A 25,875-nucleotide genomic window follows, 5' to 3' on the forward strand; every position below is an offset into this window, starting at 1 on the left:
AAAGACTATGCGCAAGATTTGTTAATATGTGAACAATTTCCTAATTTCTTGTTCATCATGGCCTCTTGTAAGAACCAAATAAGTATGATGCTAGACCTTGGCAGTGTTGGATTTATTTCGCCTAAAGATAACATGTGCAAAACGGATATTTAAAGAATATGCAAATTCTTGTTCGTGCGTGCAGTGCGCGCACGCATTTGTTTCTGTGGTGCATGCGCATTTTTGGCGATTCGGGATAGATCACAGTCCTTTCTTTCTAGTACTGTACTAAATGAAAGCTTGCCTCGTAAACAAAGTTTTCCCAGCTGGAATTGTGCGCAAAGAAGCTTGACTATATGTAATGCCCCTTATCCACAAGTTACTATAGAACTGCAGGAGGTCCAGCTCGCTGTGATGCTTTTTGAGGTGTCGAACATAACGCTATGTGGTGATGATTTCTTAAGTCCTGTTAAGTCTTAAGGGCTGTCATGTTGCTAATAAATCCCTATTGGTGTTTTTCAGACTAAATGTCTCAGGCTGGTTACAGGGATTTGAAAAGAGAATCTGTAGGAATTCATGAATACATAATAAACAACTACGTGTTAATCTATTCAACTATTCTGCTGTGATTACTCTTGAGAATCAGTGCAACAGCTCGACGTTGTGGAGAGTGAGATGAACCTGAATGTTTACTGTGAATGAAGTCGCTCGACTCTCGTTGCCATGCACGAGCTTAACATTAAAGCAAGTTTTGGTTGTACTACAGACAAGCTCTAGCTATATTACCGCTATGTCTTTTCTTCATCTTGATGTTTCCTTTAGTACATATGTCAACAAACAGTCAGTGCCCGAAAATCCTCAAACTCAAATTTTTGTCCATTTACCTAGAGAAAGAAAAGGTAAAACCCAGGGTGTTTACTTCCGATAAAGGAGTACACTGACCACTGGTGATCAGTAAAAAAATTTAAAAAAACCAGAGTGACACCAAAAAGTCACCGTCACTCCTCCGGCTCTCATTGCAGTGGCTAAAGCTTTCAATAGGTTTAGCTACAGCTAACATCAACAGCTGTTTATGACTTCAGTCAGTTCAAAGAGGGCTTCGACGTACACGGTCGTCCACTCTTAGTCAGGCGCCCCGCTCCGTGTTGCCGGCGCTCCGCGGGGCGCCGGAGAAACTATTGCGCAGGTGCAGTGAGAGCCGCAGGCGGGGCTTTGCGCGTCGTCTGCTACAGTGCGCCCTGTACTGCGTTGAAGTGGACTTCAAATTTGCACTGCCTCCGCAGAACGCCGATCGGAGAAACGTTTCTGAATGAACAAAAGACTGCTGAGAAGCCTGTCAGCTGTTTTTATCCCGTTGCAGCAACCCTAGCAAAGTTTCCTGCGTGCCTGGTGAAGTTGAAACACACAAATAAGCATGCCGGGGAGGAAATGCGCGCCGCGTAATATTCGAAGCTTTATACTACTGCTGCAGCACTACGATCCGCCAATATTTTTAATTTTTGGCGTCTTGCTGAGTAGCTGGTAATAACTGTTAGCAGACGACTGCTGTTGTCTGCTGAAATCTCGGCGCAACGAAAATTAATCGGAACGGAATAGTAATAGTGGAGGTGGAGCTACATTTTCAGTCTCCTATCTTACCTTCCCACAGATAGCGGTAGACGGCCAGGTAGACTCATCAGCGTGTGAAAACAATCCCTAAGGTTTACCAGGACCTCAGGCTTCAGCTTTGCATGGCTTTAAGTAGTTGCTGAGAGGATATTTATTAAGGCGATAGCGTTTAATTGTTCCTACTAGCGTCCGTCCGTTACATTACATTGTTTTCATACACTGATGAGTCTACCTGGCCGTCTACCTCTATCTGTGGGAAGGTAAAATAGGAGACTGAAAATGTAGCTCCACCTCCACTATTACTATTCCACTCCGATTAATTATCGTTGCGCCGAGATTTCAGCAGACAACAGCAGTCGTCTGCTAACACTTATTACCAGCTACTCAGCAAGACGGCAAAAATTAAAAATATTGGCGGATCGTAGTGCTGCAGCAGTAGTTTAAAGCTTCGAATATTACGCGGCGCGCATTTTCTCCCCGGTATGCTTATTTGTGTGTTTCAACTTCACCAGGCACGCAGGAAACTTTGCTACGGTTGCTGCAACGGGATAAAAGCAGCTGATAGGCTTCTCAGCAGTCTTTTGTTTATTCAGAAACGTTTCTCCGATCGGCGTTCTGCAGAGGCAGTGCATATTTGAAGCCCACTTCAACGCAGTACAGGGCGCACTGTAGCAGACGACGCGCGAAGCCCTGCCTGCGGCTCTCACTGCACCTGCGCAATAGTTTCTCCGGCGCCCAACAGAGGCGCCCCGCGGAGCGCCGGCAGCACAGAGCAGCATTCTGACTAAGAGTGGACGACCGTGTACATCTGCACTAGAGAGACTTGAAGGGGCCCTGAACCACCCCACAGGCTTGACTGAAAAACACAGCCCACGGATAACATATGCTATGAACATCTCAGCCCAATTTTGTAGTTGGGTGCGGCACGTGGAGCTCGCAAGCAGAGCGTTAAGTCACCTTTCTCTCAAATGCTCAAACCGAAGCCTCCTCCTCACTCCTTTCAGGCTGCTTTACTGCATAATATAGCACATTCCCACACGCACCTGCTGTTGGCTAATAGCTGACATAAATCAATAAGGGCATTTGTATCAGTGTGCTTCATCCTACCGTTACACAGTTTAATGAACAGGCTGAAGTAAGCGAAAATCTGCTTTCAAATTTTGATAATAATTACAACATACTTCCAGAAGAAGCCAACTACCGTCTGCTCAAGATCGGCTGCGGCCATCCGCATAGGAATTAAACTTTGGCCACCGTGCTTATTGGTGTCGTAGCCATCGGGTCTCGCTGATTTCAAATAATTTTGAACACTCCACTAGCCTCAAACCACGCGATACTTAAGGTCAGATCACATACATGCTTGCCAGCACACCCTCACTTCTGGCCGCTCCTGGTTAGACGCCTCGGCAGACTTTGCTTCATATTGAGCTGTTGACAGCGCTTCAAAATGCGCAAGTTGGATATGGCTACTATCCGTCGGTCAAGCTGGTGCAGGACAAAGACAAAGCACCATGTAGCGCAGCTAGACAGGAGCATATGAGTGCCCACTCAAGCCCTGTCGTGCACAAAACAAACACTGCAGTTGCATGTAGCAGCGGTCCGCTACGTAGCGTAGATGCCACGGCTGCCGCAGGGTGCCACGACGAGTCCACTGGCTAAACGCACTGCAGCTCGCCGAGGACAACTGCATTTGATGCTCGTAGATGCCAAAATTAGAAGTGGTGGTGTCTACATGAGCATTCAAAATCAGATTTGAACTGCGAGCCACGGTGATGTTCGGTAGGCAAAGTGTTGTTGGCACGCCCCGCTCTACCGAAGCCTTCACAGTACAACTCATTGAAGGAGCAGAAGCAGCATGAAGGGGCTTTTTGATTGCCAATAACTCCGCTTCTGCTGAATGCATTGAAGTACTTCTTGCGGCAAAGTACTTCTGACATAGCCTAATTTAACTTGAAATGCATTTTTCAACTTGGATAAAAAGTGGTTCAGGGCCGCTTTAACTCTTTCCTACCATGCCCAGTGGGCATCGTTAGCCCACTATCAATGGTTTGAAATGCCGCTTTCGATTCGTTCCGCGCCACTCATGGACACACTGTGCTATCGGATGTGAAGAACTATTTCTTGTTTCCTGAGCAGTTCACTTTTTCCTGCCAGACGTTAATTTTTGAACGAGCTCCTAAATTTCCCCATCATCACAGCAGAAATGGCTGCCGCCGGGAGCGGTGCATGTGCCTCGAAGTATTGCACTGCATCTGCGTTCATCGATGCAGCAGCACATCTGGGGACGCTGCCTTTTCGTCAGACTGACTCTGAGAGCGACACAAACCAGCTTGAAACATCGGCGGTCGCTTCCCGGCACACCCAACTGTAGTGCTTGCAGTCAAATTTTTGTAGTGGAATACCTATTCAATGAAAAATGTTGATTTTTTTGGAGATAGTCCCTATTAGATGGCAATACATTGTGTATATCTAGAAAATAGAAACAATACAAAGGAAGGCCATTCGATTTATCCATAACTAATTTAGACGTGAAGACTCTTCCTCTAACCTTCTAGCAATTTCGGGGCTCCTTCCGCTCGAAGCACGAACGAAACAGGCACGTTTGAAATTTCTTTATTAACTTCTGCATAATTATTTCAATATTGACATTTCAAATTACATTTCTTATTCACAAACATGACCTACCAGGCACAAATACACAAACACCTTAGTAGAATATAAATGTAATAATAATGTGTTTAAATATTCCTTTTTTCCGGTTGCCATCTATGAATGGAATATGTTATCGCCTCTCACCACTAGCACAGAGTCACTGTCTCAGTTTGAATTAAAAATTCAAAAAATTGTTTAGCAGGTTAAAATTGCTAGTGCTATTATTGATCGTGCAAACCACCATGTACTTGTGCCCTGCGTATGTAGCCGGGTATGCAGCATAGAATACCTCAATTGCCATTTTTTTGAAAATTAGCATGTACTTGTGTTTGGTGTATACATTTTGTAGTGAAAATTGTTTATGTTTAAAGTGAAAAACTGACGTTATACATGTATTGATACTTAACATTATCAGTGTTCTTTGTATATGTACATATATATAGTACCCACCTGCTATGGTTTCAGTAGAGACTGGCAGTATTGTAAATAAATAAATAAATAAATATCTCATAATTTTCTTAAATATCTTTTTCTTAGTAGGTGCAGGCGTGTCTTTACAAAGTTTGTTCAATTTCATCCCACAATCTTAATTCTGGCAATCTATATCTCTTTTATGACATATATCTTGTTAATAAATCTTTTATGTGGGAAAAGTGCATTGATTCTGCTTTTTGTTTAAGTATTACATAAAATATTGAGTGCAGTAGTTCCTTGAGAAAAAAATCTGGCATACCCTCCAAAAAACTCACCATGCATACGACCTGAGTGACTTTTCTGAACACGAATCACCGTTTCCTGAGTTTAACCTCACATCAGCACCCTCCCTCGCCCCAAGGGCCATCCTGGCCACGTGAGGGTGCCCGAGTGCCACAACTTGCCAGCAACATGTTGTGGCTCTGACCCTAAATGGTGCACACAATGTGGAAAAAGTGGTAGTGCAAGGTGTTTAATGTGACGCTCTCAGCAAGGTCACGTAAGTTCATATTCAATTTGTCGGTTCACCATAAAACATAAAACATCATTTTTCCACTTACAAATTTAGCAAAATAATGCTACAACCTTAAACTAAACCTAACAATGTCTGTAATACTCAAAAATCATAAGGAATATTTAGCAGGTAATAAGTGAAATTTAATATAAAACTTAATTTCTTGGTTTTGTGAGAAGTAATAAGATAACTAAGAGGTTTGAGAATAGTCAATCTGTATCATCTATGTAGTAAGAGTTTACAAAAGGTGAGTTACACCTAAATCTAAGTAGACGGGTGTTTTTGTATTTCTCCCCCAACGAAATGTGGCCGCCGTGGCCGAAATTCGATCCCACGACCTTGTGCTCAGCAGCCCAACACCATAGCCACTGAGTAATCACGGTGGGTGCATCTCGAACACTTGAGGCCAGTATAATACTGAGAATAGGTGGTTTAAAGTTGCACACAGTAACTCATCAGCAGAATTCTATGACAATTTAGAGCTGTAATTTCCAGGGAAATCTTTGTTCCATTTATATAACCAAGCTGAAAATTCAGAATCAGTGACATGCACTTTTTCTAATGTGGTTGCATAACAAAGAAAAATGTGATTCCTGCATAAGTGCTATAAAAAAAGGAACAGAAAAGGGAACAAACATGTACATCTTCTAACAAATTAATCTTGCACCAGTGCAGATAGATTTGGCTCTATGTATTATATAATTACCATGACAACTACAAAAGTTTGCAAACAAGAAATATTTAACCATTATTGGCTGGTTTATATAACCAGCTAATGATGGTTATATATTATATATATATATATATATAACCAGCTAATATTTAACCATATTTAGCTGGTTTATATGTTTCAATAGATAAATTTGCTAATTTAAACACACTATATGCAAGAAAAACAACTTCTGAATATTGAATTGATTACTAAATATATTCTAAACAAAGTAAAATATACCCCTGCCGTGGCTCAGTGGAGGTTGCACTTCCAGCCACATTCCTATGCAAGAAGTTCAAGCAGTCGACATTAAGCCCATCATTATTACAGTGTCTCTTACAGCCTGTGTGTAGTTTAGGGACCCCATACTTTGATTTCATTTCGAAGGTTTGCATGCAGTCTGTTCAGTAAAAAAGAAGGCTCATTTACATTATTTGATGCATGCAATTGAGTAAATGAAATAGGAGACAGCACATCGCCAGTGCCAGCACACTGTTTTAATAAGATGTAGACATGGTGAGAGTGGCCAAACAATCGATTTTTCTGAACTGAGACAGAAAATTCAAAAACTGCTAAAAAGCGGGGCATTCGTGAAAAATCATTGTGTAGAAGCTATCTTTCCTATGCATTCGTAAGGCGCTTAGCAGTGAGAGACATGACCATCTGCACAATAAGTAGCCAGTACAATTCTTTAACAAAATTTCGCATAATAAAGGTGCACAACCGCAGCTCTTCTACAGCAAATTCACATCGCCACTTGCATCGTTCTCTATAGAGGCTCCAGGGCCCGATATTTTAACAGAAACGAATATTCAACAATTTCAAAAAGTGAATTCCCTAAGCAAATCTCTATTTTGCAACACCCCTAAATTGAACCAGTTTCAAAATTTACACTTTCCTTCTGGAGTTGAACCTTAACCGAGCCAAAATGCTTGAACCATACCTTGAACCGAACCAATAAGCGTTTCACTTTGCCACCCTGCATGCAAATCACCTGTACGCAGTGAAGAACATACACCCATAACTTCCCTGCACTTCTCACAAACGCACAGTAGACTAGAATGGCATGTAGCCACATCAAAAAACAAAAAGCCGTCACATCAATGTGTTACACGCACACACCACTGTCTCGGTAGGCACTAATGAATAAGCGTCTTTTTATACGCTGCAAGACCTTGTTGAACAACAATCCACCTGCTTTGAAGTTTCTTTACAAACCACAAATGCTAACCGGAAAATGCGACCCTGTACTCTGAATGCACCGATTCTCTGCCTATGAAATAATTTGCACGCCGAGTAAGAATGAAACAGTTTCAAACATTGAACAAAAGTGCGTGTAGTGCTCGCTTTCGGACTTAACGATGACATAATAAGCGTCACCGCCAAGGAGTGGACAAGCTCACCTGTATTCGTGCACGAGGGCGCCCGTCTTGGATTTTGTGGTGGTGGCGAAACAGATGCCGTCGGTTTCACAGGTGTGATTGGTATCCTCACTGCAGATATCACAGTAACACTTGAGGCCTGCAACGAGAACGGCAGCATGGCGACGCTCATCGCATACGTGCCAATACGACGGCAGGCTGTGCGCTTTCATAAGAACAGCAAGTAAACTACACTTACGGTGGCCCCGCTCCATGGTTTCAATTTCGCACCCGAATCCCGAAAGCAATCTTGTGAAAGACGTTGACACCTACATGTGACTGCTATGATCTCAAGCACCACTACGAAGGAGACTAACTGAAAATGCACCCAGCGACGACAAAAAAAACGGGCATCATCGATCCCAAGGAGATGATACGCGCTGCGATGCGGCTACCGGGCCGCCGCGGAGTCCGAAGACAGCTCTCTCCCTCTCTCTCTTGCTTTTTCTTTCCTTTAAGCAGCAGGGGTGTGCGAATATTCGAAACTTTCCAAACGAATCGAATACTAAAATTAAATTATGGGGTTTTACGTGCCAAAACCACTTTCTGATTATGAGTCACGCCGTAGTGGAGGACTCCGGAAATTTCGACCACCTGGGGTTCTTTAACGTGCACCTAAATCTAAGTACACAGGTGTTTTCGCATTTCGCCCCCATCGAAATGCGGCTGCCGTGGCCGGGATTCGATCCCGTGACCTCGTGTTCAGCAGCCCAACACCATAGCCACTGAGCAACCACGGCGGGTGAATCGAATATTGTCCTATTCAACGTCTTCGAATTGAATAGTCGCTATTCGTAAACGCGAACAGTTTTCCATTATTTCGTAATCGCCAACTGTATACTCAGTCAAACAAAAACTTCACTGACAATTACGATATACCCTAATGCAGAATTTGTGTTTTCATTTCACAATCTGTCGCGTGCGGCACGTTGCAAACGGAGCGAAGTGCGGCGCGACTGTAGCGAGAGCCAGCGCGCGGGTGACACGTGGGCGTGATTCGCATGCAGCAGCTAGCCGCCGTTGACACAACCTATGACACCACTCCTAGACAAGCGCGCGTGGGTCATTTCGTAGCCATCGTCGCCGCACTGCGCTTTTCGTCTCGCGCTCCGCATCATGCTACACCCTCCTCTCGGTTTTCCTCCTCGCGTCTAGCTTTCATGGCCTGCTGCGTTCCGCGTTCGCTTTCACTGTGCTTCCAGCAGAACTTTTTGTTGGGCTAGTTGGTGCATGTTACTGAAGTACTAAAGCGCCAAACAGACGACACAAGAAGAGACACGGACGAGCGCTTATCCGTGCTCGGATAAGCGCTCGTCCGTGTCTCTTCTTGTGTCGTCTGTTTGGCGCTTTAGTACTCGGATAAGCGCTCGTCCGTGTCTCTTCTTGTCTCGTCTGTTTGGCGCTTTAGTACTTCAGTGTGCTTGTTCGCTCGGTCACGCCGACGCTCGCCGCAGGAACGGGCGTCTACGCTCGTAAACAAATGTACACCCTTTGGGGTGTATATTTGCCACACAACGATGCACTCTTAAAACCGTTGCACCCTTCGGGTGTATATTTGTCCCACAACAATAATCGTCATCTGCCTTGCTTGCGTTTCCTTTCTTGAAAACTCGGCGCTCGCTACTTTCCTGTCGGTAAGGCTGCGTCACGCTGATAACGGGCACGCCGTTCGTGACTGGGAAGTACCGGGCTCGCAGCGTTAAAGGAAACGCGGGGAGGCGGATGACGATTATTCACTCTAAAAAATGTTTACACCCTTTGGGGTGTGTATCTGCCACAACGATAATCGTCATCTGCCTTGCTTGCGTTTCCTTTCTTGAAAACGCCGCGCCCGCTACTTTCCTGTCGGCAATGCTATGTCATGCTGATCCCATCACTTACATGTATTTTCCTTAAAGACCCATTTTGTGGTGTTACATAGGGGGGGTTACAAGATGCAGGCGTTTACAGAAGTTGAAAATGTGGATGGGCAGGTTATGGCAGCGATATGGCGGGAAAGGCCGTTCCAGTCAGTTGCCGTTCGTGAAAAAAATGAGTTCATGAAGGTAGTACGGGCTCGTGGACGCAAAACTTGAAGAGGGTGACCGATGCGATGGGATCTGCGTGGTGGGGGTACGCAGATGTATGGTTCTAGTATTAGGGGCGAATAAAAGAACTTGTGATACAAAACAAGACTGGCAATGCGACGGCGAGCAGAAAGATCCCACAAACCTGATTGCAATTTTAGAGATGATATGCTAACGTCGTATGAGTATGAAGAGGGAATAAATCTGGTAGCCTGGTTTTGTACAGCTTCGATGGCATTTGTTAAATATGCTTGAGGGTTCCAGATGGGCGATTCGTATTCCAGTTTAGTTCTGATAAGGGAGATGTATGCTTGTAGTCTGACATGTTGAGGTGCTTCCCGCAGGTGACGTTTTAAGAAACCTAATGTTTTATTAGCTGATGATTAGGTTAGTCATATTAGGTTAGTCACGTGCAGACGCCAAGATAAGTCATCAGAAATGGTGATACCTAAGTATTTGTAAGACTGGACGAGGTCAACAGGGGAGCTAGAAACGGTATATTCAAAAACAAAAGGGTTGCGACAGCGGTGAAAAGATATGTACTTACATTTTTAGGGTTGAGTGTCATCATCCACTGCGAACACCAGTTTAGCACGTGGTTTAGGTTTGCCTGAAGGGATTCTTGGTCAGAAGAGTTAGTTACCGAACGATAAGTAACGCAATCATCAGCGAACAAGCGGATATGACAAGATACGCGCTGGGGTAAGTCGTTAACGTAAATGAGGAATAACAAGGGACCGAGGACGGAACCCTGCGGGACGCCGGAGGTGAATGGGAGCGGATTGGAGGATTGGTTGTTAATGAAGACGTACTGAGAGCGATGCGTGAGGAATTCGTTCATCCACGCGATGATGTTTGGATGTAGGTTCAACTGGGAAAGTTTAAGAAGCAAGCGTTGGTGAGGTACTTTATCGAACGCCTTAGCGAAGTCTAGGAAGATGGCGTCAGTTTGTAGATTAATATCAAGGTTGGCGTAAATGTCATGAAGAAAAATGGCTACTTGAGTCTCGCACGAAAGACCCTTACGAAAACCATGCTGTGACAGATGGAAGAAGTTATTGGAATCTAATGATTTGGGAGTAAATTACATGTTCCATGATTTTGCAGGGTATACTTGTTAATGAAATGGGCCGATAATTAAGAGGTGAATCAGTATTACCTGTTTTGTGCACGGGAACGACCTTCCCCACTTTCCAGTCGTCTGGAATGGTTCCTTCGGAGAGTGATTGTGAAAACAATAAACAGAAAATACTGGAACAGGCTAGGTTAGCGCTTTTCAAAATTTTTGGATTAATGTCATCTATGCCGGCTATGGGGTGAGGTTGATTACTCCAGTCGATATTGGGGTAATTGAAGTCCCCTAGTAGAATGTGTGCTTTAGGGTGCTTTAAAACTATAGTTTATTTAGAGCATTGCGGAGCATGCGGGGAAAGTCGGGACTTTTGCGAGTTGGCCTATAACACACACCAATTAATACCGTCAGTGGTGAAGTGCGGCACATAATCCACAACATTTCTAAGTCTGACGCGACATTAATGGCAGAACAGAACAATTGTTCGCCGACTGTAATTAGAACTCCTCCCCCGCGAGAATACTTGCGATCAGCGCGAAAAAGATTAAAATTGGGCAGGTCAAACAGAATTCCTGAGTCAGTGATCTCGTTGTTCAACCACGTTTCGGTTAATATAAGTAGATTGCTGCCTGACGAAGTTACAAGGTTCGATACGATATAGCGTTTCGGCAAGAAGCTGCGAATGTTAGTAAAGATTACTGATGGTGAAACGTTCGCACATGGCGTAGGTGGGGGATAGCGCGATGACCGGCAAGTATGAGTTGATTAAGATATTTCTTTTACAGATTCTGAAAGTTCATCAAAAACGTAACGTTTTGGACCAATATGCAAAGTTTTAAATCTCAGGGAAAAAGGCACGGGCTTCGCCCAGGCAAAAGCAACAAGATGTTTCCGGCAGTGTTGAACGCGGCGCGAAAAGTCTTCACCTACGCTGTAGTCGGCACCTTTGAATTTTGAACCTTTAGAAAGAATTGATTCTTTAGTTTTAAAGGATGTAAACTTAACGATAATTGGACGTTTCCTGTCCTTAGAGCGTCGTCCGAGGCGATGGGCGCGTTCAATGTCGTTCAACTTTCCAGTAACGAACGGCACGCGCGTTATCAACGTGATAGCATTGCCGACAGGAAATGCTATCATGCTGATAACGCGCATGCCGTTCGTTACTGGAATGTACCGGGCTCGCAGCGTTAAAGAAAGGAAACGCATCAAGGCAGATGACGATTATCGTTGTGTGGCAGAAGGGGAACTCCAAAGGGTGTAAACTGTTCTTAGAGTGTAGTTGCTGGTTTTTTTTTTTTTTTTTTTTGAATAGAGTCCGATGGTTACCAACCTGCATGGCGAAGACGAGTGGACTAGACAACTGTGATGTGGCACAGCCACCGAGCCCACAGGGTGCGGTGGACGGTCGCTGCTCATCTATAGTTGGCTCGTAGAGCGTGATTGCTGACGATGGGGCCTTCCAGTCTGCGCTGAGGGTCAAGTTGACTTGAGTCGGCAGAGCGGAAAAGTGGACGTTGGGGGTTGCTGCGCAGAATGTCCCTCCGTCAGCCGCGCAAGGGCGCACGCTCAATCGTGGTCGCCCAGGGAGCGCAAAAGACAGCAGGGAGCATGACGCAAATGATCAAGGGCGAGTACACCTGCATGCATGGCGAAGACGAGTGGATTAGACAACTGTGATGTGGCACAGCCACCGAGCCCACCTGGGACAAGATAACGCGCATCTGTTATCTGGGACAAGATAGCGCGCATGTGTGGCAAGATACGACTCAAAGGGTGTAAACTTTTCTTACACTCTTAGAAAAATTTACGCCCTCTGGGGCTTATCTTGTTCCACAACAATAATCGTCATCTGTCTTGCCCGCGTTTCCTTTCTTTAACGCTGCGAGCCTGGTACTTTTCAGTCACGAACGGCATGCGCGTTATCAGTGTGACGCAGCATTCTCGGCAGGAAAGTAGTGAGCGCCGAGTTTTCAAGAAAGGAAACGCAAGCAAGGCGCATGACGATTATTGTTGTGGGACAAATATACACCCCAAAGGGTGCAACCGTTTTAAGAGTTAGTGTTGTTGTGGGACAAGATAAGCTCCAAAGGGTGTAAAATTTTTCTAAGAGTGTAATCGTCATCTGTCTTGCTTGCGTTTCCTTCCTTGAAAACGCTGCACAGCAGCGCTCACTACATTCCTGTCGAGAATGCTCTGTCATGCCGATAACCGGCATGCTGTTCGTCACTTAGAAGTACCGGGCTTGCCGCGCTAAAGAAAGGAAATGCGGACTAGACAGATGACGATTATTGTTGTGTCGCAAAAAAAAAAAAAAAAACTGAGATAGACCTTATACTCTGCACTAACACTGGCATCATACAAGATGTGCACGTGCTCGGCAAGGTGCGCTGCAGTGACCATAGGATGGTAAGAACTCGAATTAGCCTAGACTTCAGGAGGGAACGGAAGAAACTGGTACATAAGAAGCCAATCAATGATTAGCGGTAACAGAGAAACTAGAGGAATTCCCGATCAAGCTACAGAACAGGTACTCGGCATTAACTCAGGAAGAGGACCTTAGTGCTGAAGCAATGAACGACAATCTTATGGGCATCATTAAGGAGTGTGCAATAGAAGTCGGTGATAACTCCGTTAGACAGGATACCAGTAAGCTATCGCAGGAGACGAAAGATCTGATCAAGAAACGCCAATGTATGAAAGCCTCTAACCCTACAGCTAGAATAGAACTGGCAGAACTTTCCAAGTTAATCAACAAGCGTAAGACAGCTGACATAAGGAAGTATAACATGGATAGAATTGAACATGCTCTCAGGAACGGAGGAAGCCTAAAAGCAGTGAAGAAGAAACTAGGAATAGGCGAGAATCAGATGTATGCGTTAAGAGACAAGGCCGGCAATATCATTACTAATATGGATGAGATCGTTCAAGTGACTGAGGAGTTCTATAGAGATTTATACAGTACCAGAGGCACCCACGACGATAATGGAAGAGAGAATAGTCCAGAGGAATTTGAAATCCCACAAGTAACGCCGGAAGAAGTAAAGAAAGCCTTGGGAGCTATGCAAAGGGGGAAGGCAGCTGGGGAGGATCAGGTAACAGCAGATTTGTTGAAGAATGGTGGGCAGATTGTTCTAGAAAAACTGGCCACCTTGTATACACAATGCCTCATGACCTCGAGCGTACCGGAATCTTGGAAAAACGCTAACATAATCCTAATCCATAAGAAAGGGGACGCCAAAGACTTGAAAAATTATAGACCGATCAGCTTACTGTCCGTTGCCTACAAAGTATTTACTAAGGAAATTGCAAATAGAATTAGGAACACCTTAGACTTCCGTCAACCAAAGGACCAGGCAGGATTCCGTAAAGGCTACTCAACAATAGACTATATTCACACTATCAATCAGGTGATAGAGAAATGTGCGGAATATAACCAACCCTTATATATAGCTTTCATTGATTACGAGAAAGCGTCTGATTCTGTCGAAACCTCAGCAGTGATGGAGGCATTACAAAATCAGGGTGTAGACGAGCCGTATGTAAAAATACTGAAAGATATCTATAGCGGCTCCACAGCCACCGTAATCCTCCATAAAGAAAGCAACAAAATCCCAATAAAGAAAGGCTTCAGGCAGGGAGATACGATCTCTCCGATGCTATTCACAGCGTGTTTACAGGAGGTATTCAGAGACCTGGTTTTGGAAGAATTGGGGATAAGAGTTAACGGAGAATTAAAAATTAAATTAAATTATGGGGTTTTACGTGCCAAAACCACTTTCTGATTATGAGACACGCCGTAGTGGAGGACTCCGGAAATTTTGACCACCTGGGGTTCTTTAACGTGCACCTAAATCTAAGTACACGGGTGTTTTCGCATTTCGCCCCCATCGAAATGCGGCCGCCGTGGCCGGGATTCGATCCCGCGAACTCGTGCTCAGCAGCCCAACACCATAGCCACTGAGCAACCACGGCGGGTAGTTAACGGAGAATACCTTAGTAACTTGAGATTCGCTGATGATATTGCCTTGCTTAGTAACTCAGGGGACCAACTGCAATGCATGCTCACTGACCTGGACAGGCAAAGCCGAAGGGTGGGTCTAAAAATTAATCTGCAGAAAACTAAAGTAATGTTTAACAGTCTCGGAAGAGAACAGCAGTTTACGATAGGTAGCGAGGCACTGGAAGTGGTAAGGGAATACATCTACTTAGGTCGGGTAGTGACTGCGGATCGAGATCATGAGACTGAAATAATCAGAAGAATAAGAATGGGCTGGGGTGCGTTTGGCAGGCATTCTCAGATCATGAACAGCAGGTTGCCATTATCCCTCAAGAGAAAAGTATATAACAGCTGTGTCTTACCAGTACTCACGTACGGGGCAGAAACCTGGAGGCTTACGAAAAGGGTTCTACTTAAATTGAGGACGACGCAACGAGCTATGGAAAGAAGAATGATAGGTGTAACGTTAAGGGATAAGAAAAGAGCAGATTGGGTGAGGGAGCAAACGCGAGTTAATTATATCTTAGTTGAAATCAACAAAATGAAATCATGGGCAGGACATGTAATGAGGAGGGAAGATAACCGATGGTCATTAAGGGCTACGGACTGGATTCCAAGGGAAGGGAAGCGTAGCAGGGGGCGGCAGAAAGTTAGGTGGCCGGATGAGATTAAGAAGTTTGCAGGGACAACATGGCCACAATTAGTACATGACCGGGATAGTTGGAGAAGTATGGGAGAGGCCTTTGCCCTGCAGTGGGCGTAACCAGGCTGATGATGATGATGAATACACTCTAAGAAAAGTTTACACCCTTTGGGTGTATATTTGTCCCACAACAATAATCGTCATCTGCCTTGCTTGCGTTTCCTTTCTTGAAAACTCGGCGCTCGCTACTTTCCTGTCGGTAAGGCTGCGTCACGCTGATAACGGGCATGCCGTTCGTGACTGGGAAGTACCGGGCTCGCAGCGTTAAAGAAAGGAAACGCGGGCAAGACAGATGACGATTATCGTTGTGGGACAAGATACGCCCCAAAGGGTGTAAATTTTTCTAAGAGTGCAACGATAATCGTCATCTGCCTTGCTTGCGTTTCCTTTCTTGAGAACGCCGCGCCCGCTACTTTCCTGTCGGGAATCTTGTGATGCTGATAACGCGCATGCCGTTCGTTGTTGGGAAGTACCGGGCTCGCAGCGTTAAAGAAAGGAAATGCGGACAAGACAGATAACGTCTATTGTTGTGTGGCAAGATAAGACTCAGAGGGTGTAAACTTTTCTTAGAGTGTAGCCGTCATCTGTGGACGCAAGCAAGAACTTTGCGATACGGTTTCCCGGTCGCACGCGGGACGAAGCACAACAAAAGGCAGCTTCAACTCTGCACTCACAATGCACAGCCAGCATTTCCTAAATAACGAGCGCAACGAAACCGTGAACTGGTTGTTATGGTAACGTTTACTAGTCGACTATATCAATTTTCCTTCTTTTTTCGCCCTTCGTCATCGGCTCGGTCTAAAGTCCCTCAATCATTTAAAAGTACCGCCAGGCTTTGATCCAGCCGACAACGCCTGCGATAGGGTGATCGGTGACATGTGACCTTGCTCCGCCCCTTTGCCGCCATGAAAGTTCCTGCGCGCCGGGCGAAGTGCGCGCGTTTCGCCTGTTGTGCTATGCACATCGCTGCGATAATTTCGTTCCGGGAGGTCCGAAATGCCTTGTTGCTGTGCGGTTGGGTGCCGAAACCGGACGAAGGATGGCAAGAAGTTATTTTGCATCGCGCGCGGCAACCAGAACGTAACCAGACGAAAAGTATGGTAACACAGAATTGCACGGACGGACTTTGAACCGTCGGTAACAGCACGACTATGCGAGGCAAGTAACATACAAAGATACAAAGGTGCGATAGAAAGTATACACGTGCGTGTGTCGAGCGGTGATAGTATTTCACTCACGTGCATGAATGTTGAGGGCTGAAGTTTGTGGAGATTAATTATTTTAGTTCGCTGTGAGCCCGCTGAATAGATCGGTATGACCTAGGATGCGAAGGACCGAAATGCCTTGTTGCTGTGCGGATGGGTGCCGAGATCAGACGGAGGACTACAAGAAGTTATTTTGCATCCTGCGCAGCAAACAAAACCTAACCAGAAGGTAATTCTGGTTGCATAGAAATGGACGGAAAGACTGAACCGTCGGTAACTGCACGACTATGCGAGGAAAGTAACGTAGAGCGATACGAAGGTGCGAGAGAAAGTATACACCTGTGTGTGCAGAGCTGCAGTATTATTTCATGCGCGCGCATGAATGTTGACGGCTGAAGTTTGTGGAGATTACTGATTTTAGTGCATTACGAGCCCATTGACTTAGCAAGTGCAGTATGACCTAGCATGCATGTAAATAGTGGGGCAGAAACGCATTAACTCGCTGACAAATATCCGCATTGCGTTACGTGCGATAAAAAATAAAATTCAGCAGCGAATTCTACTTTTACACTTTCCTGTGTTTGTGCGCGCGTTGTTAACTGCGCTTTACAACATGTCCAAAAAGTAATTTCCAATATCCTAATCGTATTTTGTGCATTGCATATGTGAATAAATATACTGCTAAGTGCCTGCATTATTCTGTTTTTAAAAACGAATGCTGCATAGCCACAGCTACTGGCCGTCAAATAATAAAGCGTAATACAGTATATCAAAGTACATTACATACAGCTGCGAGCTCGTTCCAAGTTTCCCTTACACTCGAAGATCTTTCAGTAATCGGCAATGCCATTTTACTGATGAAAAACACACAACTGCAAATGAACATAAGAAAAACGCCACAAGCGATACACAGATTGCCAGCCAAACACAGTGCAGTAATAGCTGGGCCAATCAGCGTGCGTTTCGTATGAGGGCCCTCTAATTCTTAGGGGGCTTTAGCCATAGAGTTACTATACTGGTTCTAGAGGACAAGCTACCCATAGGGCCCATGCCTTGAAATCGGGAACCGCAAGAGCGCCGCCATGTTGCTACGCGCCGAGGTTGCCAGCTCCTGAGACGCTTGCTAAACTTGGTGGCAGTAGTCAGTTTTAATCCGGCAACCGTAGCAGCGTAGCAGCATGGCGTCTCGCTTGTAGTGTCGTGATGTGTGCTTGCAGCCGTGTGTTTGGGCTTTATAAGTTGGTTCTTTATTCTATGTTGCGGGACGGTGTGGGTGTGGTCCATGTTGGCCGTACATGTGGCAGTTATGCAACCGAGGGATGATCCTGTTGAAGTTTCCGGCGGTATGCGGTTTTCAGCGGTCACGCCTGTTGCTGTCACTCGACGAGGTTACGAGCTTGAAGCTGTGGTCAGATTCCTCGTTGGCGTTCCGTAATTCTCTTCGCACGGACGCGGTATGTTGCAAAAGCCGCTTTCGCGATCTATCGTCGCGACGATAGATCGGGTTTATTTATTATTATAAGTACTGATCCAGCTGTAGGGCGCATGTAACCGACAAACGGAAGTCTCAGGAGAGCACCTGAGATTATAATAAAGCAGGCGGCGCAGGAACTCCAGGGCACCCAAAGGACAGCGGGGGGATCATAGCTCGAAGCAGAACGGTACGTAGGTTGGGGCCGCCGAGGCAGGTGTGTGCCAGGGAGTGTTCGCACGGACAGCTCCCCTGGAACGCGCAGCAGTGCCTCGCAAGGTCGAGATACTTTAAAGGCACATGCGCCCATGATCTTTCTTTTGCCTCGGTGCAGTGAGCACGATTAACGAGTATAATATGGAGGGCATCCGGTGCAGTCGCGAATGCGTCATGGCAAATGTAGCTCGCGTCGCCTGGCGTGTGTAGTAGTATCAGAGTTGGTTGTATGAACTTTATGCATAATACTCTTTGTTGCGGTACCTTAACGGAATGGGTCTAGAGGACGGTGTTGGTACATTTTTTCGTACCGCCCTAATCCTATACCCCCCACTACAAACACACACACATATCCCCCTTTTTTTTATGTATACATACAATTCCTTGCCATGACAGATCATAGCCTCCTTTATTTTTGAAAAATAGAGGAGGCTATGGACGGATTGACAAGTTCAAGTTGTCAACTTGTCAGTAACTGTTATAGGAATCACTGTAATAAACACAACTCCACAATCGGATTGCTTACTTTCATTTTTTGTTGTAACACTGAGGACTACATAGAACTTTATTTTGTATATGTGAGAGAAGAACGGATATCACGAGCTTAAGCCAATGTGCGATACACAGACAAAGCAGCTGCTACAACATGAACTGCATTGAGGGCCACACAACACATACGTAATTAAAGGTGCAAAATATAGGGGGAAGCTTCAAAATACGCTCTGTAGCACTGCAAAGTATAACATATATTGTATGTGTACAATAAATGTTCAAAAAAACAATGCATCAATGTCCCATTTGCCTTCAAGTTTATTATCAAGTTCAAATTTAGTGAAGTTTATTATGAGCATATGTACAACAGGAATCTACTGACACACCCGCAGTCAAGGTGGCTGTTCGAGGTGTGCTGGCTGCCTCGGTATAAGAAAAAGAAATTGGGTGAATGTCGACACCAGTGCTACTGCTTCTTGCCTCTGACCTGCACGTGCCTCCGCGGCATCTTTGTGCAGAAGTGTGCTGGCGTGGCAAGGCGTAGGAGTCATCCGAGAGAAGGAGTATCGTTTACATGGAGGAAGTGGCTGTTCACATTGCCTGTCGCTTTCCCTCAAATGTTTCCTTGGTGACTAGGGTGACACACCCGCAGTCAAGGTGGCTGTTCGGGGTGTGCTGGCTGCCTAAACGAAAGAGAAAGAAATTAGATGAATGTCGATACCAGTGCTATTGCTTCTTGCCTCTTACCTGCATTTGCCTCTTGGCTTGCGGAGTCTGTATGAGGGAGCTGCTGTGGCTAGGCGTAGGCATTGTCTAAGCAAAAAGAAAAGGCCATTCAAATGGGGAATTATGGAAATAAATGCAGTTATGTTTGCTTCTTGCACTCCCTTGCCTAAAAGTTTTCAAACATAGTGTCCAGTACACACCAGCACTTTGACTGCTTTTTGCTTCTTACCTGCAGGTGTTGCTGCGAGATCCTTAGTATGGCTGCATGCAGCATTGTAACACTTAGTGGAGGCATTTGAAATGGTAGCCAAAAATATAAAGTATAACCTTTGTCTGCATGAATGCTTTCAATTTCTAAATGCAGTGGTAACTATCACTATTAGTGCAAGGCCCCTCACATCTATGCGGCAAGTGCCATAGCTCGAAACTGAATTTTTCCTTCAGTGTTTCACAAGGCGTCTGATATGTCCACATTTGATGTGATCTGTTTGTTTTTATTTATCCCAGTGTGGAGAGAGCATCATTAAATTGTTTTTTATTTTTGTGTGTCTTGTTTTTTGGTTTATTTCTGAATTTATCAAGCAGCAGTCTCATGATGCTAAAGTGACTTATGTAATGGCAATTAGCTTTTGTTTTGAAGAAAAACAATGCATTTCCTGACCCATTGTTTGACATCCCCTCACTTGCATAATTTTGCAGAGTATTCTACCTATATTGACTTGCTTGACCTCCACTAAAGAGTCTTGCATTTTCAAATACGACTCTTTCCTTAAAATCACTCGACACTTCTCATAATTTCTGTACCTTGGGCTTCTGATACTCTGCATTCACCATTTTTGCTTGTTTCTGAGTAGAAATGTCTTCTTTAATTTAGAGCTTAAATTTTACATTTGGAGCACACGGAAGGGCTTGCCATTGCACATCTGCATAAAAGGGAAACACGTTTCATTAAACATTTGCAAAATCCAATTGAAGATTGATGAATGCAGCTTGCAGTGTGATTTGACTGAATGAGCCATGAAAGTAACTCATCTCACTTGGTAAATTAAAGCACATATTAGTGTGATGTACATGATACATTACACTAACGTGGTGGGTTCTCTTGCTTATACAGCAAAATAATCGGTGCGCGATAAAAAAATATTTTTGCATACCCCTTGTACACACTGATTTCAGGAAAATGAGCTGGAGCTGTCCACATGATCTACTTATTTTACCTGCGAGTATGATCAACAAAAATGTGTCCCAGCTGCTTAGTGGTATTTGAGCTTATGTCAGTATTGCATATGTGCCTGTTGTCTAAAATAATTGAATTTTGAAAATGCTCGCAGGGATCTGATGTGCATATCTGTAGTTTATCGATACATGTAAAAGACTCAGCATCAAGTGCAAGTGAACGCGTTCCCACAGGCCCGGAGTCGATCATGCAAATAGATTCGCTGCACACATTTGTGACCAGAAACGATATGCCACATGAAATGGCATGCAAGGAAGTGTTGAAGATATTGCACAGTTAATAGAACACCTACGCTATTAATATGTGGGTTGATGCACTCGTTATGCAAAACGGAGGTGAGGCGTGCAGACAGGACACAAGAGCAGAGTATTTACAAGCAAACAACACGACCGCCGCCCACTTCTCTACTCTTGTGTCCTGTCTGCACGCCTCACCTCTGTTTTGCATAATGAATCCTTACCAACTAGCTTAGCTTTCTGTCGTTCTAAGTCTCGATGCACTCGATTTCGTCCGCATTAGGCACTGGCCTCTTGATTACTTCGTGGCGCAGAAATACTCGGCATCGGGCTGTTTTTCTGCTGTGGCCTTTGTAGAAGCATGATTGTTCAAAGTGCAACAATTAAACAGATTCTTTGAATTGCTTGTGGCTTCGCCAGTACAATTCCGGTGCGCTGGTCCGCCTGTCCAGCAATTTCCTACTGAAGGGAAACCTGCAAATAAAAACAGCGCTCCGCATGTAGAAAAATGCTCTACTGTGACGCTTCTCAAACGATTGTGATGCACCACAAGAGCTGCCCACTCGCGTGATATTCTCAACAAGGAGATACATTCGTTTACTTACATGTGAAGGTATATGCCAGAGCACTTCGGGGTTTCGGTGGCACATAAGGCACGAGTGTGCCATAGCGTCCGATGTCGACGCGCGATCGCATGTCAAAACTAAACTGTACGAAACTACTACGCGTCCAAAAAACAGATTCGAAACCGAAATTCGCGTCATTCTTTATTGCATGAATGCGTACATCGTGATTTACATAAGTCACGGACTTAGCGATCGCTTTCTGTAAACTTAATATTAACGCACCACCTTCATAAAGCCATCAGGTATGCGTTTTTAGATGACAAAGCATAAGGTGACCTGTACTTGTTTTCAGCTCGTTCAATAGTAATTGCGCTGTTCACATTGACCAGTAGCAACAGGGCGGCGCCCTAGAGGTTCCCACTTTTCCGGCCCAGCTTTTCCTCTAGAGTTGTTCTACCAGGTGTTCTGTGGTTCTACTAACTCTATGGCTTTAGCGGTGCACGGAGGCGAAAAGGGATAAACACAACAATGCGCGTCATGATTCGAATTTACGCGGCGACGTCGCACGGTTCACGAGAACAGTCAACCGCATTGACACACGCGCACACACTACGTTTGATATTGGTGTGCCGCGAGATCAGATCGCGCTGGCAGCCCGAACATGATCGAGGAGACACGCTGACGCGATCCATACCGCCTCTTCATCATGTCATGACAGTTGCACTGGCTCGTAGCATTGAACCACAAGACACACAGCAGTCGTCGTGTAATCGCTACACGACAGACACACTCAGCGGCAGGAAGACTGTTGGCGCACTCGTTTCCACACACACACAGGATGTTGTTTAGTTGCCGTGAGGGCTGCGCGCTTCGAGAATCGCAAGTTTGAGCGATGTTATGTCGAAAGTTTTTCGGTCCAAGCGACTGTCAGCCTTCATTTTTACACGACTTCTTCGTTCAATGCAACCGCTATGTGTACGCAGCACACTTACATGCAAAAGATTTCACAGAGCATACGGGATTAAGCGCAAGCAATCACCAAGGCTCGCGCGGTGATTGAGCGCAAACGAACGAAATGTAAACACGCGGAATCGAGGCGATCCAGCCCTCATTACGCTCTCTTGAGCTATTTTCTTGGAGCGCTCATCTGAAATTAAAGGATTAAATTTAGCAGTTCGGGTGCTTCTTTCGTTTTTCGCCACAGTCAGGCACCAGTAGGTTTTATTTCCGCGCGTATGCAGATATTTTTTCACCTCCCGAATGCCGCGGCGCCGCGGTTTAGCGTGGGCGCCGTCTGCTACAGGAACTTCCTAGGTGGCGCGCGCGGCAGATGTCGCTACCTTGAAAATTATAGCTCGGTCATGACTCGCTCGCCGCCGCGCTGCCGCTACGCCTGCGATATGCCCCATGCACGGCGCGTCGCGTGATAGAAGCAATCGAACTTGAAATCGAACATTACAATATACAGGCCCTGCATTGCCTGCTCGAAGTAAAATCGAAGAGTGTGGTGTAGACGGTGCGCGCTGTGCCATGAAATTGAGGAACAAAGTGCGGCACTCCCGAACTAGAGAAAAAAGGGCAGCCAAATAAGAGATCTCTACAATGTCTTCCCGTCCTGACTGTATAGTTTTTCCTATGGTGTTGGGCTGCTGAGCATGAGGTCGCGGGATCGAATCCCGGCCACGGCGGCCGCATTTCGATGGGGGCGAAATGCGAAAACGCCCGTGTACTTAGATTTAGGTGCACGTTTAAGAACCCCAGGTGGTCGAAATTTCCGGAGTCCTCCACTACGGCGTGCCTCATAATCAGAAAGTGGTTTTGGCACGTAAAACCCCATAATTTATTTTTTTTTTATAGTTTTATCAGCCTAACGAAGGAAGCGCTGGACCAGCCTAGGTTTAACCCTTCTGATTGCTGAACGGCGATCTGCGAGCTATTCACGCTGGCGATAGCACTGGGAATTCGATCTCACCATGCAAATATCTTCTTGGCATTGGCTTTGACGCGGAGGTCACGGGAAAGCTGACCCAGCCCTTCTACCGGCCAACACAGTAATTGCGAGAGCAACTTCGTGGACAGTATCAGCAGCAGAGATCTAGGCCATTCCGATGAATGCTTCGCTTCCGACCGACCTCTGAGAGCTCCAGGCGGGTGGCAATGAACCACAGCGTGCAGTTCCTTCCTCTGCGTGGAATGACCACTGGTACGCTTGCACCCGGGTCACCTCCAATTGATAGCGTAGCCGGCAAAAGGTCTACTCAGAAAGCCGACAGGGGCGGTGCAACTCATTATCCGTCATTTCTTCGAACGCGTATCGCCCTTCCAGCCGTGGTCGACACCAAAAGAGCAACGCCAAGCAGACGACAAAGGCAAGTAATAGCCTCCGAAGCAACCGACGCACGCCCGCGTGTCTCTGGGGTTGCGCGACCGGCGCACGCGGCCAGGGTCGCAAGCCAACAGCCAAGCCACAGCAACGGAACCCAAAGCGGACTACCCCTTCGCCGGTTCCACGCCAAATACGGGTTCGCTTTGGAAATGATCTACAGATGCGTGATGTGATCGTAATTTGCGGTGCCGCCCCGCTGTCTCTGACGGCCTCTGACGCAAGCAAAATTTTGACCAATCAGATGAGGCCGTTCCCTTCCGAACCGTTATAAGATTCCGCGTGCGTCTAATTGTCGTACAAAAATCCCTCACGTGACCTGATCCTAGGTGCCTAGGGACAGCATCGTTTAGGGATTTTTGAGAAGGCGCGATACTGGCGGCGAGCGACGCCGTGGCGTGTTCGTCCTCGGCGTGATCGTTCTCTGGACCGCGCGTTGTTCAACATTGCTCATGTAATCGTGCGTGTGTTGCTTGTGTGTTGGTTGTAGGTTCTGTGTTACTTGGCGGAAAGCCGTGAGTAGTGGCGGTGCGGCAATGCGGCTTTGGCCTCGATGAGCTCTGGCACTACATAATCTGCGTTGTGTGACCCGTGCTTTCTTGAGAACCCGGCGGTGGTGACAATTGAAATATCGAAGTGGCCTAGCGCCTCGGCAGCGAAGTTCTGCGAACCGCGATGTGGCGTCGCCGTGTCCGACTTTGCTTAACGGACATCGAGGGATGTGCTGCTCGCTGCAAGTCATGTAAATGCAACTGCGTCGACCGCCCACTGTTCAGCGCTGAATGTGTGTTTGGTGTGCTGTGCTTGAAACGAGTGGTGCAGCCGTGCAGCGGGGGTGGCGGAGGAGCAGATGGCTTAGGGTTTGCGCGTTCACAGACATGTGCTCCCGTCTTGGTCTCATTAGCGGCTGACGCGGGATTGTGGCGTGCTAGCTCCTTGCCTAGTATGAAGTTTACGACGCTAACACACAGCATGTTCACGTTTTTCCGCGCAATATGTCATTTGCATGACGGCCGAGTTGAAAACGAGACATATAGTGGTCTTTGCGTTTGTGTGTTGTAAATTACTTTCTATTGTGGAAGTTCTGAGAGTCTTATTACGCAAGGAGTGCGAACGTAAACATAAACACATATGTGTGTCTGAAATTTTGAATTACCCATAATACCCTTTACGACTGATAAGTGGGCTACACGGCCTGTGTGAATCAGCTACCGTATGTTGCGACGCTCTTTCGTGTGGTAGACTGATGCATGGTGCGCGTTTATTTCTGTACTGTTGTAAAAACCATTTGTTTATTCACTCAATACAAATGTACGGCTTCTTCGCCGCAGTACAGCTTAGTTACGCGGTGAAGCATACTAGAAGTGGGAGGGGGCCGTTATCAGCCAGCATAGTATGTCCACTTAGGTGACCTGAGAGGCGGCGGGTGCGCGAGTGTATAATTTAAGAACTCTTATTATGTCCAGTGACAGTGGAGATCATTAACTGTAGCACCAAAGTAGTGGACCACTACCAGAACAAAGGCATGTAGTATGCCCATCTCAATTCTTGTGCTTATGCCAGTCTTATTTTTTACAGCAATAGCTGCTATGGGCTAACTCCCCTGGTTGTTCTGATGTCTACTGGTGTTGTCACTGGAATTCCCGAATTTCTTGCTAGAGTATTGCAAATAAAGTTCTCATTGTGCTGCGAGGATTTAAACATACGATCAAAAGAGTGGCAGTCCACAATTCTACATTTCAGCCACTCTGCTGAAGGTACAGTCGTGGTGAATACTGATCCTGGAGAGCGTGATCTAGCCAACAGGTGCCTAGATTGGCTAACACCTGCTCAATGTCTGCATACTGTATATAGAGCTGGCATCCACACCTTCAAGTTCTTGCACATCACCTTCCCACTTGTGAAGGCAGTCCTATGTTAAGTTTTCTTCTTGCATGTGATGACAATGATTGGGTGCATCTGCTTCATTAATCTTCTTCTAGTGCTTGGCTTCTCAGATTTACTGGATGGAGCTGTTGGTGTCTTGTTTTCCTCAAGCAAAGCGCGAGACATAGCAATGCGTAGCCCAAATATAGATTTGAGAAAACCAAAACGAATTCAGCAGTAAGAAGCTAAAGGGTTGTTTTGGTGTAGATCAGTGGCTAA

The 25,875-nt window shown here is 45.8% G+C and overlaps 1 protein-coding gene and 1 long non-coding RNA gene across 3 annotated transcripts in view; both read right to left on the reverse strand.

Moving 5' to 3' along the window:
- babo (TGF-beta receptor type-1 babo) overlaps nucleotides 1–7,663 on the reverse strand; it is a 166,129-nt gene extending 158,466 nt beyond the window's left edge. For both annotated transcript variants that reach the window (XM_050194153.3, XM_050194154.3), the window contains exons 1-2: nucleotides 7,560–7,663; nucleotides 7,343–7,460 (exon numbers count right to left, since the gene is read on the reverse strand). In XM_050194153.3, coding sequence (XP_050050110.1) covers nucleotides 7,343–7,460; nucleotides 7,560–7,575 — 134 coding nt within the window. In that variant the 5' untranslated portion in view covers nucleotides 7,576–7,663. The remainder of the gene's footprint in view (nucleotides 1–7,342; nucleotides 7,461–7,559) is intronic.
- A 9,916-nt stretch (nucleotides 7,664–17,579) lies between these two features.
- LOC140215193 (uncharacterized) lies at nucleotides 17,580–21,787 on the reverse strand. Its single transcript, XR_011892136.1, has 3 exons — nucleotides 21,387–21,787; nucleotides 19,330–21,255; nucleotides 17,580–19,265 (listed from the first exon to the last, which is right to left on the reverse strand). It is a non-coding gene; the product is annotated as an uncharacterized lncRNA (long non-coding RNA).
- Between the last annotated feature and the right edge of the window lie 4,088 nt (nucleotides 21,788–25,875).

The sequence above is a fragment of the Dermacentor andersoni genome, chromosome 1 (assembly GCF_023375885.2).
Source record: "Dermacentor andersoni chromosome 1, qqDerAnde1_hic_scaffold, whole genome shotgun sequence".
Taxonomy (NCBI): Eukaryota; Metazoa; Arthropoda; class Arachnida; order Ixodida; family Ixodidae; genus Dermacentor; species Dermacentor andersoni.